At 39.8% G+C, this 14,629-nt stretch overlaps 2 protein-coding genes across 4 annotated transcripts; both read left to right on the plus strand.

Moving 5' to 3' along the window:
• Positions 1–3,893, plus strand: LOC119786230 (cell wall protein DAN4). Its single transcript, XM_038289439.1, has 2 exons — positions 1–135; positions 2,875–3,893. The coding sequence occupies exon 2, from the start codon at positions 2,883–2,885 to the stop codon at positions 3,693–3,695; it is 813 nt and encodes a 270-aa protein (XP_038145367.1). The 5' UTR covers positions 1–135; positions 2,875–2,882; the 3' UTR covers positions 3,696–3,893.
• A 4,691-nt stretch (positions 3,894–8,584) lies between these two features.
• Positions 8,585–13,186, plus strand: LOC119786224 (oligodendrocyte-myelin glycoprotein-like). 3 transcript variants are annotated; one of them, XM_038289428.1, is made up of 2 exons: positions 8,585–8,884; positions 9,345–13,186. In XM_038289428.1, the coding sequence occupies exons 1-2, from the start codon at positions 8,877–8,879 to the stop codon at positions 10,726–10,728; spliced, it is 1,392 nt and encodes a 463-aa protein (XP_038145356.1). In that variant the 5' UTR covers positions 8,585–8,876; the 3' UTR covers positions 10,729–13,186. The 3 variants fall into 3 exon arrangements, with proteins under 3 accessions (XP_038145356.1, XP_038145357.1, XP_038145355.1); XM_038289429.1 differs by having other exon boundaries at positions 9,348–13,186; XM_038289427.1 differs by lacking the exon at positions 8,585–8,884 and adding an exon at positions 9,118–9,205 and having other exon boundaries at positions 9,348–13,186.
• The last annotated feature ends 1,443 nt before the right edge of the window (positions 13,187–14,629 follow it).

The raw sequence follows: 14,629 nt of genomic DNA on the forward strand, positions 1-14,629 counted from the left end.
GGGCAAGACAGCGAGATGAGCGTGCAGTTGATTTGGTCTGATTTCATTGCCTCTCTGTTCCTGTAAAAGACTGGACTCATCAGTTGCTCCAAAGCATCACAGAAAGCTTCTGCTCCCCTCAGTGAAACCGAGAATGTAAGTGAAAGGATTTTCTTTAACTTTTTTTAAAGTGTGAAATTAGGGAAAAAAAATTTATACAGAAAACCCCAATATCAATGAATTTATGCATAAATATTTAAACCCTTCTAGGATTCAGTAGAAATAATTAGAGATAAGATGCTTTGAGGACGCCAAAAAGGAATTTTAAAAATTGGTTGACTTTTTTTTTTTTTGCTTTGTAATTTTTCCTAAAGATTGATAAACATAAACCTCACATGAGAAATTAATTTTTTCAGTTGTTCTGAAAAATGTTGCGCAAAAGCGCAGGACAATTGTACAAAATAAAAACCAAGCGCTACTTTAACACCTACAGAGTTGATATAATTCTGTTGCAGATAATATTTGGTGCCACTCCAAATTAGTGTTAAATTTACTCTATAGCTAGTTTCAGTTTTTCAGAGTTAATTTTAATTATATTGGTGTCAACATGAAGAAGACGTCTGAGAAACTGGTGTGTAATCGACACCATATAGAGAGTTACACTGCGTGGCAGTCAAATTTTACACTGATTATCAACTCCAATTCAGATGTACACTCAGTATTGTTGTAAATACACCAAATTGGTTAAACTTTTACTTTGTATGTCTTCTTTAAGCTTTGTGAAACATGAAAAATACTCTCAATATTTTAAGCACACATGTATTTTGGTGTCAATAACCCTGTAGGGAAGTAGAAATAGATGGATGCTCATCCATTTACACTCATATCCACTCACTGAATTATCAACTCAACTAAAAGAGTAAAAGTATTATTTCAACAAATATGCTGAAAATTCATCCACTTTTAGTGATTTTCATCATTGTTTGTGAGCTCAAGACTGAGATCTGATTCATTATTGTGGTGATCCATGGTTGCTAAACCATGTTGTGGTTTTTATTTAAAGGTCAGTCTGCAGATGTAGAGAAATGAACCTGCCCTCTGTGCCAGCTCACTTTTGGTTTTTAAAAGCTTTTTTTTGATCCCAGTCTGTCAGCAAGGCTAAATTAAAGCCATTAAACTGACATTATCCTTTCATCCTGTGTCTCTTTGCTTTTGATTTTTCCTCCCACTGCCTATGCAGTCTGCCAGCTCTGCGCTCTCTCACTCATCTCGCCATCATAGAGTAGCTAATCTTTCTAAGGGTCTTGTTCTTCATCAGTCTCTAAAATGTGAGGCACAAACAGCTTTTTTTTCTGTCAGAAATGAGGCCACATGGCTCAGTAAGTACAGGCACAGGTGCATCCTTTACCCAGGCTATAAGTCCGCCCTTCAGGACCCTGAGGTCCGAATGTATTGCATGTACCTTTTCTCCTTTCACCTTCTTTCTTGGCTAGCTAAATCCTAATATACCTAAAAAAAAAGTCTTAGAAAAAGACAGAAATAATATAAGAAAAAAATATTTTGCAGAATATTAAAAGTGCTTGAAACTATTTAAATATTTTAAATCACATCTCAGTCAAAAAAAAATAAAAAATAAAATTTTTATATTAAAATACCTCCATCCAGTTCTGGGTCATGAGTTTAACCCAGTAAGTATGGTTAAAGTTAGCTAAAGAATCATTACGTATATTGACTTGATAACCAATTCTTTGATCAACATTTGAAATTAGCTGATTAACTTCTCAGGACGGAATGCTTTCGAGGGTAAAATGATTTATTGTCTAGAATAAACTAAAGTTATAGATGCAAAGACAGATATCGTCATTATGAAACATTATAAACGTACCATCCTCCATATGTCCATCTATATCTGCACCTTCATGCCACAGTTTTTAACCCTTCATTTTAAACCAGCTGCATAAATCTCACATTTAGATTATAGAAGCAGCCATTTTTCCGCCTTTAATAGGGCAAATGCTGAGAAGGAGGCAAACTGGTGAAATCCTTTCAGTTATATTTTAATTCAATGTAAAGTTTGTTTTTAATCACAATTATCAGACTTGAAAAATTTGAAAAAATTAGTTTATTTATGAGATTTTCAGCTGGCAAACCTTACAGGCAAGCGCCAGGATTAAGTTGTTCCAGCTGGTAAAAGTTGTTAATACTTGATTTTGTGTGGGGCATCCCTCTTTAATATTACAACAGGGTTAGATATTGTTTTATAATCCGAGTTCACAAAAAAATGCTTTATCAATTAATGTTTTTTTCTATCCTATTCTTCTACAGATAGAGGTGAGTATTGGCATTAGTGTTGCGATTCGATACATGTCGCGATACTTGGGTCACGATACGATATTATCACGATATTGCAGTATCACTATATATTGCCATATTTTCCCCAGCTATCAAAATCAAATGATGAGATAAAACATCAAGTGTTGTATATTTTCATCAGAAAATATTGATTAGGTATTATTATCCATATTGTTTGGGGTTTTCTTCCACTGTGACTGCCTCAAATACAGATTTGGTGTTGCACGCACAGTTAAAGGGCTCCACAGCGCTTTCTGCCAGAGTGGTGGTGCAGAGGTAGCACATTTTCCCATCAATGTTTTATGTAACCTTTTTTTTTTTTGAAAATCGATACCAAGAAGTGAAAGATCGATATTATATTGGGCAGCCGAATATCACGATATATCGCCAAAACGATTATTTCCCACACCCCTATCTACAGATATAATGAAGTTATCTAGGTTGTGTTCAAACATTGTTCAACATCGTTATTTTTATGTCTTTTTCTCAGTTGTATAAGAAGTTTATTTCAATCTTGAATTTTCTGCCGTTTTCCTTTTTTAGAAACCAACATGAAGGACCTGCTTCGTGCTGCTGAGATTCTTGGCTTGTTGCTGTTTATTCCAACAATACTAGTTCAAATTTCTGAAGGATCTGGGACTGCACCAATAACCAAAACTTTAACCGATAATCCAAAAGATAATGGTACTACAGCTGTCCAAACTTTTTCTGGAGAAACAGTTTCTTCAGGGACAACCATCAGCACCTCATTGACGGCCACGGATGCCCAAACCCAGACCACCACCACCCCCGCCTCTTCTGCCACCCCCACCACTACTACCACCACCACCATTACTACCACCCCATCACCTTTTGCGTTCATGGATCCCCAGAACAAGAATTTTAAGTTTACGCTGATAGTCTTCGCTCCACTGATTTTAGTCCTCCTCATCCTCCTTCTTTCTACCCTGGCGCTTGCCTGTAAGGTTTGCCAGCTGAAAAGACGCCTGAAGACCCTGAGCTGCAACAGCAGCCTCGACAGCAACTCTAAGTGCTGCTTGAAAATGGAAAATGGAAACAAAGCCGAGTCGCAGCCAGACGCTAAGGAAAGCTGCTTCTTACTGACAGAGACTGGGGAAACAAATCAGGAGAATGACAACAAGGCCACTGAGGAAGATGGAGGGAAAGTTGGACAGGAAGAGAAAAAGGGAGAAGAGAAGGTGACTGGAGATCCGCAGGAGGAACAGAAAGCTGTGACACCTGCAGCCCCTGTGGAAAGTTCACCTTCAAAGCCTGAGGAGGAAGCCAGCAGCTCGGAGGGAACCACAGCGGCTCCACCAGCTTCCTCTTCCGAGGACACGGCCGGACCACAGAAGGAGCCATAGAATCTGCACTTTGAGTTTTAAATTTACCCATCTCCTCAATATAACTTTTGCTTGTCCTTTTTTTTTTAGCTACTTCTCGATTCCTTTAAATCTAATAGTGCATATATGTGATTTTTAACCCTGGACTAAACAAAAACAATCCATCTCTACCATGCTTGTATATTTGTGCCTTTTCGAAATTAAAATTTGAAAAACTTGTTCAGTTGGTCACTTTTTCCTTATTTAGAATCCAAACCAGACCAATAAATGCGTATCTTGGGTTTTGTATGGGCTCCTAAACAGGAAGATTACTCTTTATTCTCAGTTCCTATTGGGTTGCACAAGCTCTGTCTGTGTCCGTGTCACCTTGAAATGCTTCACAATTTGTCATGTGGTTTTTGGTTGTGCGCTTAAAAAAGTTTGGCTTAGCGGCCTACAATCAAACTGCCACTATGTTTCTGACAGGAACTAATAGGAAAGCTGTGCTGAAAGGCCCAGTCAAAGTCCAGATCTAAATCTAACTGTGTCAAAAACTGCTCTGCAATTTCTGAATCTAGAATTCTGACACTGATATGCTGAAATACCTGCAGCTGCATTAAAAATAAAGGATGCCTGTGAAAAGCATGGAAAGGAAAGAAAGAAAATTAAAGCCATTTGTGCTTTTCTCTCCCATATTGTAGTGTTTGGATTTAATGTGGAAAAGTTCCCTGGTTCTGAATGCTTCTGCAAGGCACTATAAGCCAGTAAAACGAAGGGAGCAGTGAAAAAGTGAATTGGAGATGAGTGTGATTAGCAAGCGCAGAATGAGCTCCTTTTAGGCTGTGCCACACAGCTCCTTTAGAAAGCAGCCAGAGCTGGCACAGCCCAACAAAAAGGCAGACTCTTTAAAAAAAAAAAACAAATACAGGCATTTTCTCAGCTGTCATGTGTAGAATTTTCTTTATCTCTCCTCTTGTGACAACGATAGATTTTTACCTTTTAATAAAAGCTTTAAATAAACAGCTTGGGGTAGAAACCACAAAGCTTTGTTCGGGCAGCTTCGTGCAAGTGAACCGATCGAATGCAGATGCAGCAAATAACAGGGAGCCCATGGAAAGTATAACTCAGCAGGAGTCTTATCCGAATCCTTTTTGACAACACGGCTCAAACTGACAATGGCATGCAGACTGATATGGAGAGTTTGACTTTGAGGATTGCAGGAAGGAGCAGTGACAGAATACATGAGTTTCAGTCTTGGTGAAGCAGCAACTAGAAGCATTTAGGCAGGCGGGGGGTTGGCTGGAAGCGCACAGAGAAGTGGCTGAGGAAGTAGTGAGCAGGCTGCAAATGGATGCTATATTTAGTGTATGACTTTGTTGAGCAGATGTATGAAAAAAACTAGATAAAGCTGAAGCCTCTCCTTGTCGTGCATGAATAAAAAAAGTGCTATAAAACAGGTAAAGTCATCCCAGCTTTAGTCTTCATTGTGCTTTGCACCAGTTTAGTTCATATACAGTACGTTTTACTTTGTTCTCTTTTTGACTCATTACTACCACAAACATGTGTATATTACTCATATTTTAAGTCTTCATTATTTAAGTTAAAGCTGAAATACTAGCTGATGAAGATGTGAGAGCTGGTTCCTCCAACAAAATCAACAGCAAGTTCAATCATGAAGTGGAATGAGAGTTTTTGAATATTTTCAACTTTTTTAATAAATAAAAATATGAAACATTGCTTGTACAAAATTATTCAGCACCCTTGATTGAATCAACATGTCAATCCTCATGTTGATTCAGTCTTTTACACAGTAAAGTAGCTGTTTGCTTTGGATGTTATCGTCCCAATGAATGGCTGTTATAAGCAGCTATCAGTCCCATAGAATGGTTTCAGATTGTGCCAGTAGGCTCATTAGGTTGTTATCATTGAGCGAATCCTAATCCCAACCATAAAATAATTAATTTTCCCCTGTGTAATCTGAAAATTATTTCAGTAGTTCTTCATGTAAAAATAACTAAATAAAAATGAAAGGATTCACATCTATATTAAACAAACCAAAAACACTTGTTTTGAGATTACTTAATCTCATGCCCTGTCAACTGAGTTGCAGATCCTCTCCCTATAAATATTTAATTCTCTATGAAAAAGTGCCGATTATTCTTTAATAAGATCCTTCTCAAACGGACATGCAAGATGTGTGTAACAAAACTACAACAAAAATTGGACTAAATCAGGAAATAAAACAGCGTGATTGGCTGAGGAGAAGAGAACCTGCTGCTGACCAGGTTAGCTCTGGGGAGAATGTTACTATGATGACTGAAACAGTCAGAGTTTCCGCGATGGGAATCGAAAACTGGTTGCTGTCCAGAACCGGTTCCGTGTGTTCTAATTCCATGGCACCGTTTGGCAACTCACTTAATGGTTCTCTTAACGGTTCCAGGCAGCACCAGAGCCTAGCGCTGGGCAGCAAGACTTGCGTCACGCTTTTTACGCAAGTTACGCACACGGCATTCAGTAAGCAAGTACGACGTGACCAGGCGTAAGTTGGTGACATCAAAGTTTGGCTTCATTTTAAAAAAGAGCAAGATGGCAGCGAGGCGCTTTAACGAATGCTGTGTCTTTTATGTTTCCGGACAGAAGCTAAAGTTACGACCAGAATGGAAGGCAACTAGTTTTATATCACTGGCTGTGCTTAATGTGGTTACTAGTAAATCAGATGACATTTCTGGAAATAAACCTGTTTCTGACCTCTCTTTGGGGTTATTAAACATGCTATGAAGTTGCACCGCAGTTCAGGGAGAGAGAGAAAGGTGACGCTCGTTGATTTAAATCAGGGTGAGAGGAGTTTATTTCCTGAAATTGTACAGTAATGCTTTTTCATAAAACAGATGCCTTCTCCATTAGATTTAGATGTCTGTGATGAGACGGGTAGCCTGGCTGGCTCAGAGGCTGGCAGCTCCCGTTTACTGCCTTCTGTTTTTTCACAGAGACAGGCAGAAATAGAAAGTCTCCAGCGAAGATAGACGAATGTCACCGTGCACTTACCAAGTTCATTGTTTCACAGAATCGATAAGAGAATTGATAAGGAATCGAATCGTTTCAAGGAATGGATAGGGTAATAGCAATTGTGAAAATCTGATCAATTCCCAACCCTAGTTTCCCAGTTTTTAGCTTTAGACAACTTCAAGTTTTTGGTAAACTTGCTTAAAACGGTCCCCTGATCAAACACAGATTGATTCTATTTGTCATCATCAGTCATTTAGGTCAACATTGGATCAATCAGAGATCCTCACTGAATTTCTGAAAGTAAAGGGGACGACTAATTTTACATACTCTGTCTTTCTGTCTTTTATTCCACCCAAAAATTTTTAATATACAATAAATTTCACTTCATGATTGTGTCCCACTTGTTAATTCACAAAAATTGCACTTTCATGTCTTTATGTTTGAAGCCGGAAATACGGCAAAAGGTCATAAAGTTCAAGGAGGCCAAATACTTTCGCAAGGGAATCCATGAAGAAAGGGTTAGAGATAATTGGCCAAAAAACACTGAGCCCTGTGGTCCTCCACAGGAATCCCTGGAGAATGAAGAAAATGTATCATTACTGAACTGGAATCTGTTGGCCATAAACCATTTAGCACTCACTCAAAAGTTATGTTGGGCTCCTTCCAAGAAGCTCAAAGTTGTTTTTTCCTGATAGATGCTCTGTGTAACTAGTTTGCATTTCTGCCATACTTCGCAACTTCTTTACATCTGTATCCTTGGTCTATCAAAAAGCCTCAGAGAGCAGCGTTAAACAGAAGAATCCATCGATATGTGTTTTTCTGATGACATTACGTTATATTATTTTTTTTTTTAAACCCTCCAATTTTTGCTGATTTGAACTAATATAAAACTCTTTAAAATGACCAAAGCCATCTTCCTTGACACTGTTTATCTGTTGCCACTCATCTTTCAATGATCAGACATATCTGGTGGCTATGCAACTAACTGTATGAGCTCTTTTTATTATCCTAAAGACTTCTAATTGGCTGCATCGTCTTCTTAGAGGAAATCAGTGACGAAGCTGCTACTGCCATTAGCTTTTAACTTTGCACTCTCATAGAGATGACTTCCTGATCAGAGCTTTGTGTCTCTGCTCTGTCCTCTCAAACACCAAGTTGGTTGTGTTAGAAGGCCTTTCACTCTGATTATAAATTGCATTTTTGTTTTCCGCTCCGCTGTTGCGACATGCATGCTCAATATGAGGGATTGCTGCAAAGTCAATGCAATGACACAATGTAAGCGACTGTCCGCTGCTCCAGGGGGAGTGAAAGCTGCAAATCAACCATTCAATACAATCCAATGGATTTCATTAAATCGAAACGTTTTAACAAACGTTTGTGTGACTTGGCTGACCCTGTAAAGTGCCTCGAGATGACATGTGATAAAAGTTCAAAGGGTATGAAAGCTTTGGGAGGGCACAGTACTGGGACCTCATGTAACCAGGAGGCAGAAGTGCAGCAATGCAGTGCAAGATGGAGATTTGGCTGTATTGCTGATGACAGGTGGGGTGCTGCAGAGGAGGAGAGTCCTCTGTAATAAATCTCACGGCTCTTTGTGGCAGCCTCTACATTTAAAGCCAATTACAGCCCTTCATCGACTTCCACTGGGGTTCTTTAGAGAGGCATGATTTATATTGAGCAGATAACTGATAACAGTCTTTATTTTAAGTACAAACATCCAGTTAAACTAAACTAAACATTAGCTGTTATTCGGAACACAGGAGTAGATCTTTAAAGCCGAGAGATTTAAAAGGGACTAAGGAGTTTCCCTAGTGGGATTCTTGTATGCAGAGAGCCCTTCCATTATTCGCTCCATTTCTCCTTCCCAATACTTCTCCCTGCTAACACGCCACCCCTCCCCTCGCACTTTCACTGCACACAGTAAATCCAGAGTCTGCAGTGCCTGATCGCGCCAACCCGAAAGATCCATAAGATGCAGTGGTAAACTCTCAGCTTCCATAGGGAGGAGAAAAGGGGACTGGACTGCATGAAAGTTAGGGCAAAACACCTGCATTGGACAAGGGAGCAAGGGTCAAATTCTAAGATAGATACAGAGGAAGAAAAAAAAATCACCTTCAGCAGAGCACCAGCTGGTCCCGAGCTTGAAAGCAGCAGAGAGGAGACAGAAGAGGTGCTGAGCAGCAAAAAGGAGCAGAGAAAAGTGACTGGAATGATAAGATGAGGAGGTGAGTTCTGAACACATTTAAAGACTCTTCTTGCACACATTTAACCACACCCTGGGCTTGCAGGGAAGAAGGGAAAAAAACACTGCAGTAGCTGTCGGCTGTGTCTTTGGAGCAGCTCATGGATGAGTCCTGGTGGAGCCGTTACTAAAATCCATGTACTGGGCTAGTTTTCCTCCTCTGAGAGCATGCGACTGACTCCACTGACGACCACTGATGGCTGAAAACAAACTGATAACAATGAAAATGACTGCAGGGGCTTATCCTCCCTTTTTTATGGATGATATTCTTCAGTGTAGTTAAAAAAATATTTTTACATTTCAGGTTTGTTGTTATTCTGTTGTATGAAAGGACATAATGTATACCTTATGACGTGTTTGCTGTATCAGCAGTAGTTTGCTGTGTTTCGCTCATTCAGCTCCTTATATAATCACATTCTCCTCTTCGTTTTTTCTTCCCTCAGCAGGCCTGCTCTGTCCAAGCTGATTCTTAATGAGGCCCTCCTGGAGCTCGTGCTCGTGCTCTTGCTCGGGCTTCGCGTCCTGGCCGTGTGCCCCTCCATGTGCTCCTGCAGCCGTAGCCACAGAGAGGTGGACTGTTTCCGGAAGAGCCTGAGAGAGCTCCCCGATGGTTTGCAACATAACATCCTCTCCCTCAACCTGTCCCACAACCGGCTTCTCCATCTGGATGGCAGGCTTACCTCATACACCCACCTCCGCGTCCTGGATTTATCCCACAACAGGCTGAGACGCCTGCCTGAAGCTCTGCCTCGGTCTCTCTGGGAGCTCCACGCCTCCTTCAACCACATCCAGCTGTTGGACAAGAACGACACGGTCTACCAGTGGAACCTGCGGATCCTCGACCTCTCCAACAACAAGCTAGAGAGAGTCATCTTCATTAATAACACCCTGACTAATCTATGCACGCTCAATCTCAGCCACAATCACTTCTGGACCTTGCCAACAAACCTGCCTGCACATCTGGAGACTGTAGATCTGTCCCACAACCTGCTTGTAAAGGTGCTGCCGGGTTCTCTCGACCGACTCCCAAGGTTATCTCACCTCTACCTGCATGCTAACCGCTTCTCCTCACTACCTTTTGGAGTTTTGGACAAGATGAATTCCCTTAGAGTCATAACTCTAGGAAACAATCCGTGGGCCTGCCACCTTTATGCTGATGTTGACTATTTACAGTCTTGGACTCAGAGCAGCTCTGTGCTTGTCCTGGGCTGCCCCTGCCACACTCAGCCTGTGTGTGGAGGGACGCACACCAGCAGGACTGGAGGTTGGAACTTGGACTCCTTCGTCCTTCCTCCTCTGGAAGCCGGTACCTTAGATCTGAGCTCCATATCAGCTGAAGAGAGCGTCACCCAGTGGTTCTGGTCTGTTCACGCTCTCCACAGCACGCCCCAAACCCGCAGAGAAGCTCTAAACACACCGCACCATGCCTTCACAGAAATGCCTATCGGCATTTCCACCTTAACAATTAATCACTTGGCTGGAACTGGCAGCCTGGAGACAATAGATCATCTCATCTCTGGCACAAAGGAAACTTCAGACTCACTCCACACAGCGGACTCATCCCATTTTTCTGACAAAAGTCTCATTACTGACACATCTAAAGGAAACGGCGTGGAGCCGGCCTCCGATCGATTTTTTATAACAGAGGCCTCCTCCACCCAAACAAAGAGGACAGCAACTCTCCGCACCAGGAGCGTGAGGAGACACAATCAGTCGCCTTCTGGTGGCATCAGAAACAGCAGCCCAGCTCTTGCTCCAGCCTGCTCCTTACTCTGGGTCTTTCACAACTTTAGGCTTCTGCCTCTCATTTGGCCTCATCTCTTTTGACATAGGGCATTAAGAGTTAAGGGAAAAGTGGAAATTAAATAAAAAATGAATAAAGCACAAGGGAGATTACAATGGAACCATTGTTACATCTATAAGAGCCATGTTTACATTGAAAAGATTTCTTAAAACCATATTTTTGACGACATATAGTTCAAATTGGTGCCATCAAAATGGATTTAAAGTAGATGGAACCAGGTAGTTTATCCCTCGCTTTTACTTCTACTCTTATTCTTTGTCATGTTATTACCGCAAGCTTTAATGTGTCTCACTAGGACTTCAGCATACTGCATACTGCTTAAAAGTGAAGTGAAAAAAGGATGCGGTTTTCATATTTTCCTTGCAAGGAAAATTTAAACTAGTTTTGCATGCTTATGATTCAGCCCTCTTAAGTCAAAGCCTCACAGGGCCTACTTTCTTATCAGCTGCAACTACAAGTGCTCTGCTGTGTGTCTCCACATGCATTGCAGATCTAGAAAGCTTTTTTTTTTAGCAGTAGTATTGCTCATCTGGATGAAATTGGATTGAAAGCTGAAAAAATGCATCCATACATACTGTAATTATGCTGGCACCATTGTGCGTTTATGTACAGTAAGGTACAGTGCAAAGCCTGTATGCTTTGTCCTTTATACGACCTTTGGCGACTTTCAGCCGTGCCTTTTGTTTCCTGTAATCTGTGTGGTGCAAAACTGATTTGTTTCAGCAGATTCTCCCACCTGAGCTATGGATCCATGCAGCTCCCCCACAATTATATTGAAATTCTTGACTCCCTCCCCTCATAAACACTCTCTGTTTAGGTAGTATACAGCCATATGTACATAAATCTACAGTTGAACTAAATCATGATATTTGAGATATTTTATAACCTAACTTGCACTTATTTCTAACTTTATTCCTTATCTGCCTTTAAGCTCTTTATTCAAATCCAGGTGTGAGGCATTATGTTTGCATTCACTGACCTGAAACTTCATCATTAACTATGACTTCAAAGCAACAAACTGGTCTCATGGCACTGCTATTAGTGGCTTTGAAATGTTTTTCTCCTGTGGATCTATCAGTTACATCTCATTCTAGTCTAATTTAAGGGTGAAAATTCCTTAAATTCTTTCAATGAACACCAAAAGAGTTTTTGAAATCTGCTTATCATCAGAATATATCTGAAGGTCAACGTGGGTGCTGTGGAATCTAAAACAGTTTGGAGGGTTTTTTTATTTTTAGGGGGAGGGATCTGAACTAACTTTAATGATTGAAGTGTCATTAAACCCAAGCAGAATATCACCAGAAAATTAATGCGAGCAGACTGAGAGTTTGCGGCCGGTCGGCATCAGCTTTTCAGCCTCATTAGCTCCGTTTTTGATGAATGCTTCTCAGCCTTTGCAATTTGACAAAGATAAAACCCAGATGACCCCCTCCCCAGCTACAATTTGTTGTTTTTCTTCCCAACAACCTTCTCTGGATCACTCTTTACCTTTACACTGTAAATAACCTCCCCATTTTTATGAAGAGTATGACGTTCTTTGACTTTTATTACATGTGGCTATAAAGATCGATTTAATACTGTATCTAAAAAAAATTCAAATGAATGTAATGAATAAAGCTAAGCACATGATGGCACTATACATTCAGCAAACAGTTTGCTGTGGATCTGAGTCCCTTGACTTTCCACCACAGCTGCACAAAGGGGCTGTTTGTTACTTGTGCTCCACATTGTATTTTAAGGCTCTTTTTCTTTCTCTCAAGTTACAGAATTCTTTTTGCATTGAAAGCTTTTCTGCTTGTTTTGTTGTTGTTTTTTCTTAACAGAAATCTATTTCTTTTTTATTTTTAAAGATTTATTAAATGCAATGTTTTTTTTTTAAAACAACAAAAAAACAGGGAAGTCCATAATTTATGTTTGCATGTATCCTCGGTCTTATTTCATCCTTCTGAGGAGGAGCAATCTTTTCCCCGGGCAGATGTATACATTTGTAATGACATGAGTGTAACAGGAAGCAACAGAGACTCTGTCGAGCAGAGGGCAAACAAATGGGTAATATATCTAATGAACAGCGAGTGCCGAGCTCCCCTTGCGTATTTTGATCACATCTCAGACTTAAGTGTCCTTCATGATTCACTGACGCTCGTGAAAATCATCTGCATGGCGACTGAACGTTCGAGGAATGCAAACTTCCTGGTGTTTTACTGCAGAGCATAAAGGCATAGAGAAATGCTAAGATATTCAAAAGCTCCTGATTGCATTAAACAGCTGTGATCCACCATGCTGCAGATTTTTTACAATTTAGCGTAGCATTTGCATAAAGAAGCATACGTTGCCAAAATAATAAGGCATGCATCACAACACAGCAGGCTGCATTTGATAAAAATAAGGACAATTGGTGCCAGGGAATTAAAAAGTTTGTTGTTTGAAACTTCTTTAAGATTCTACAATGTTGAATAAAGTTTATGCTTGAAGCAATCAACACTCTGATTATTGTTGGATTTTGTCCACAATTACTGACTAAATAGCAGCTTTTTCTTTTCACAACATGGCAAGACTTTTAAAATGCTGAGAAAAAATGTCTGAGAGTAGAGATCTAACCTGTCCCTACAGTTAAAATGGCAGGTTTAAAGCATATTGCACAAATAATGTAAATAATATCATGTAAAAATAGTATAAAAATCCATTTTATGAGGAAATAAATGTCTGTAGCCATTTTAATGGGTTAGAATGACACTCATCCACCCACAAACTCCCACTGGATAAAATATCCATCCATTTTCTGTCTCACTTATCCCAACCAGGGTCATATAAGGTGCTGGTGCCTATCTCCAGCTGTGTGAGACGCGGGGTACACCCTGGTGCACAGAGACAAACAACCATTCACGCACACACTCACACCTAAGGAGAATTTAGAGAAGCCAATTAACCTAACAGTCATGTTTTTGGACTGTGGGAGGAAGCCGGAGTACCCGGAGAGAACCCACACATGCTCAGGGAGAACATCTAAACTCCATGCAGAAAATAACCTGGACCAGGAATCGAACCCAGAACCTTCTTGGTGCAAGGCAGCAGCGCTAACCACTGCTCCACTGGACAAAAAAGATCCTTTATGAAACTGGAAAAATCAGATGTTCGCTAAGAGGAAAATATGTTTTCTAAAGTCTGGTTACCTTTTCAGGATTTGGTCATATCAATGAAACTAGGGGTAGCCCTGTAACTACAGAGTTTCTACCTCTAATCTTTGTATTTTCTTTCTCCCACACACAATACACTGCAAAAACGATCTTAAAATGAGTAACAATGTCTTAAATTAGGGTATTTACCCTTAATTTGAGCCGGTAAATAAGATGAGTTGCCAATAGAATGAGTATTTTTACTCTTAAAATAAGTTATCTAGATATTATGCACTTGAAATAAGAAAATGCAATTGTTTTTTCTTATTTTAAGTGTAAATTGTCTTGTTCCATTGGCAAAGTGTCCCACTTAAATACTTAATTCAAGAAAAAATACATTTATTTTAAGGAGGAAATTACTTATTTAGATTACATTTTTTTGCAGTGTAAGGTGTTTAGTTTGGTTTGGTAATTTTGAGAGGGGGTTATCATTTATTTAGTTTATTTTTCTTCAAAATGTCTTTTTATTACCAATGTTTCTAGAGCTTTTTGTTTTAAAGGCCATTTAATGTATATACTGTATGTCTGGGTTGTGTGACAATCCAATGGGGATAGAAGTCTTTTGGACACTTTTTCTCCATTGTTCCACTTTCTAATTATTAAAATGATAAATAAATCTTACATTTAAAAAAATATCTCCCATAGATATCCAACAGAAGCAAAATTTTTTCCATGAGTTTACACCTGCCAACAGTTATTGTCAACATTATGACCTGAAAACAAGGCTGCGTTTGTCTATCAACATTTTCTC

The sequence above is a fragment of the Cyprinodon tularosa genome, unplaced genomic scaffold, assembly GCF_016077235.1.
Source record: "Cyprinodon tularosa strain WSP-4 unplaced genomic scaffold, ASM1607723v1 ctg269, whole genome shotgun sequence".
In the NCBI taxonomy this organism is placed as follows: domain Eukaryota; kingdom Metazoa; phylum Chordata; class Actinopteri; order Cyprinodontiformes; family Cyprinodontidae; genus Cyprinodon; species Cyprinodon tularosa.

Coding starts and splice junctions, on each gene's coding strand:
- LOC119786224 (XM_038289427.1), top strand. CDS start 9,162: ATGATATTCTTCAGTGTAGTTAAAAAAATATTTTTACATTTCAG. Junction 9,206..9,347: donor AAAATATTTTTACATTTCAG/GTTTGTTGTTAT, acceptor TTCCCTCAGCAG/GCCTGCTCTGTCCAAGCTGA.
- LOC119786230 (XM_038289439.1), top strand. CDS start 2,883: ATGAAGGACCTGCTTCGTGCTGCTGAGATTCTTGGCTTGTTGCTGTTT.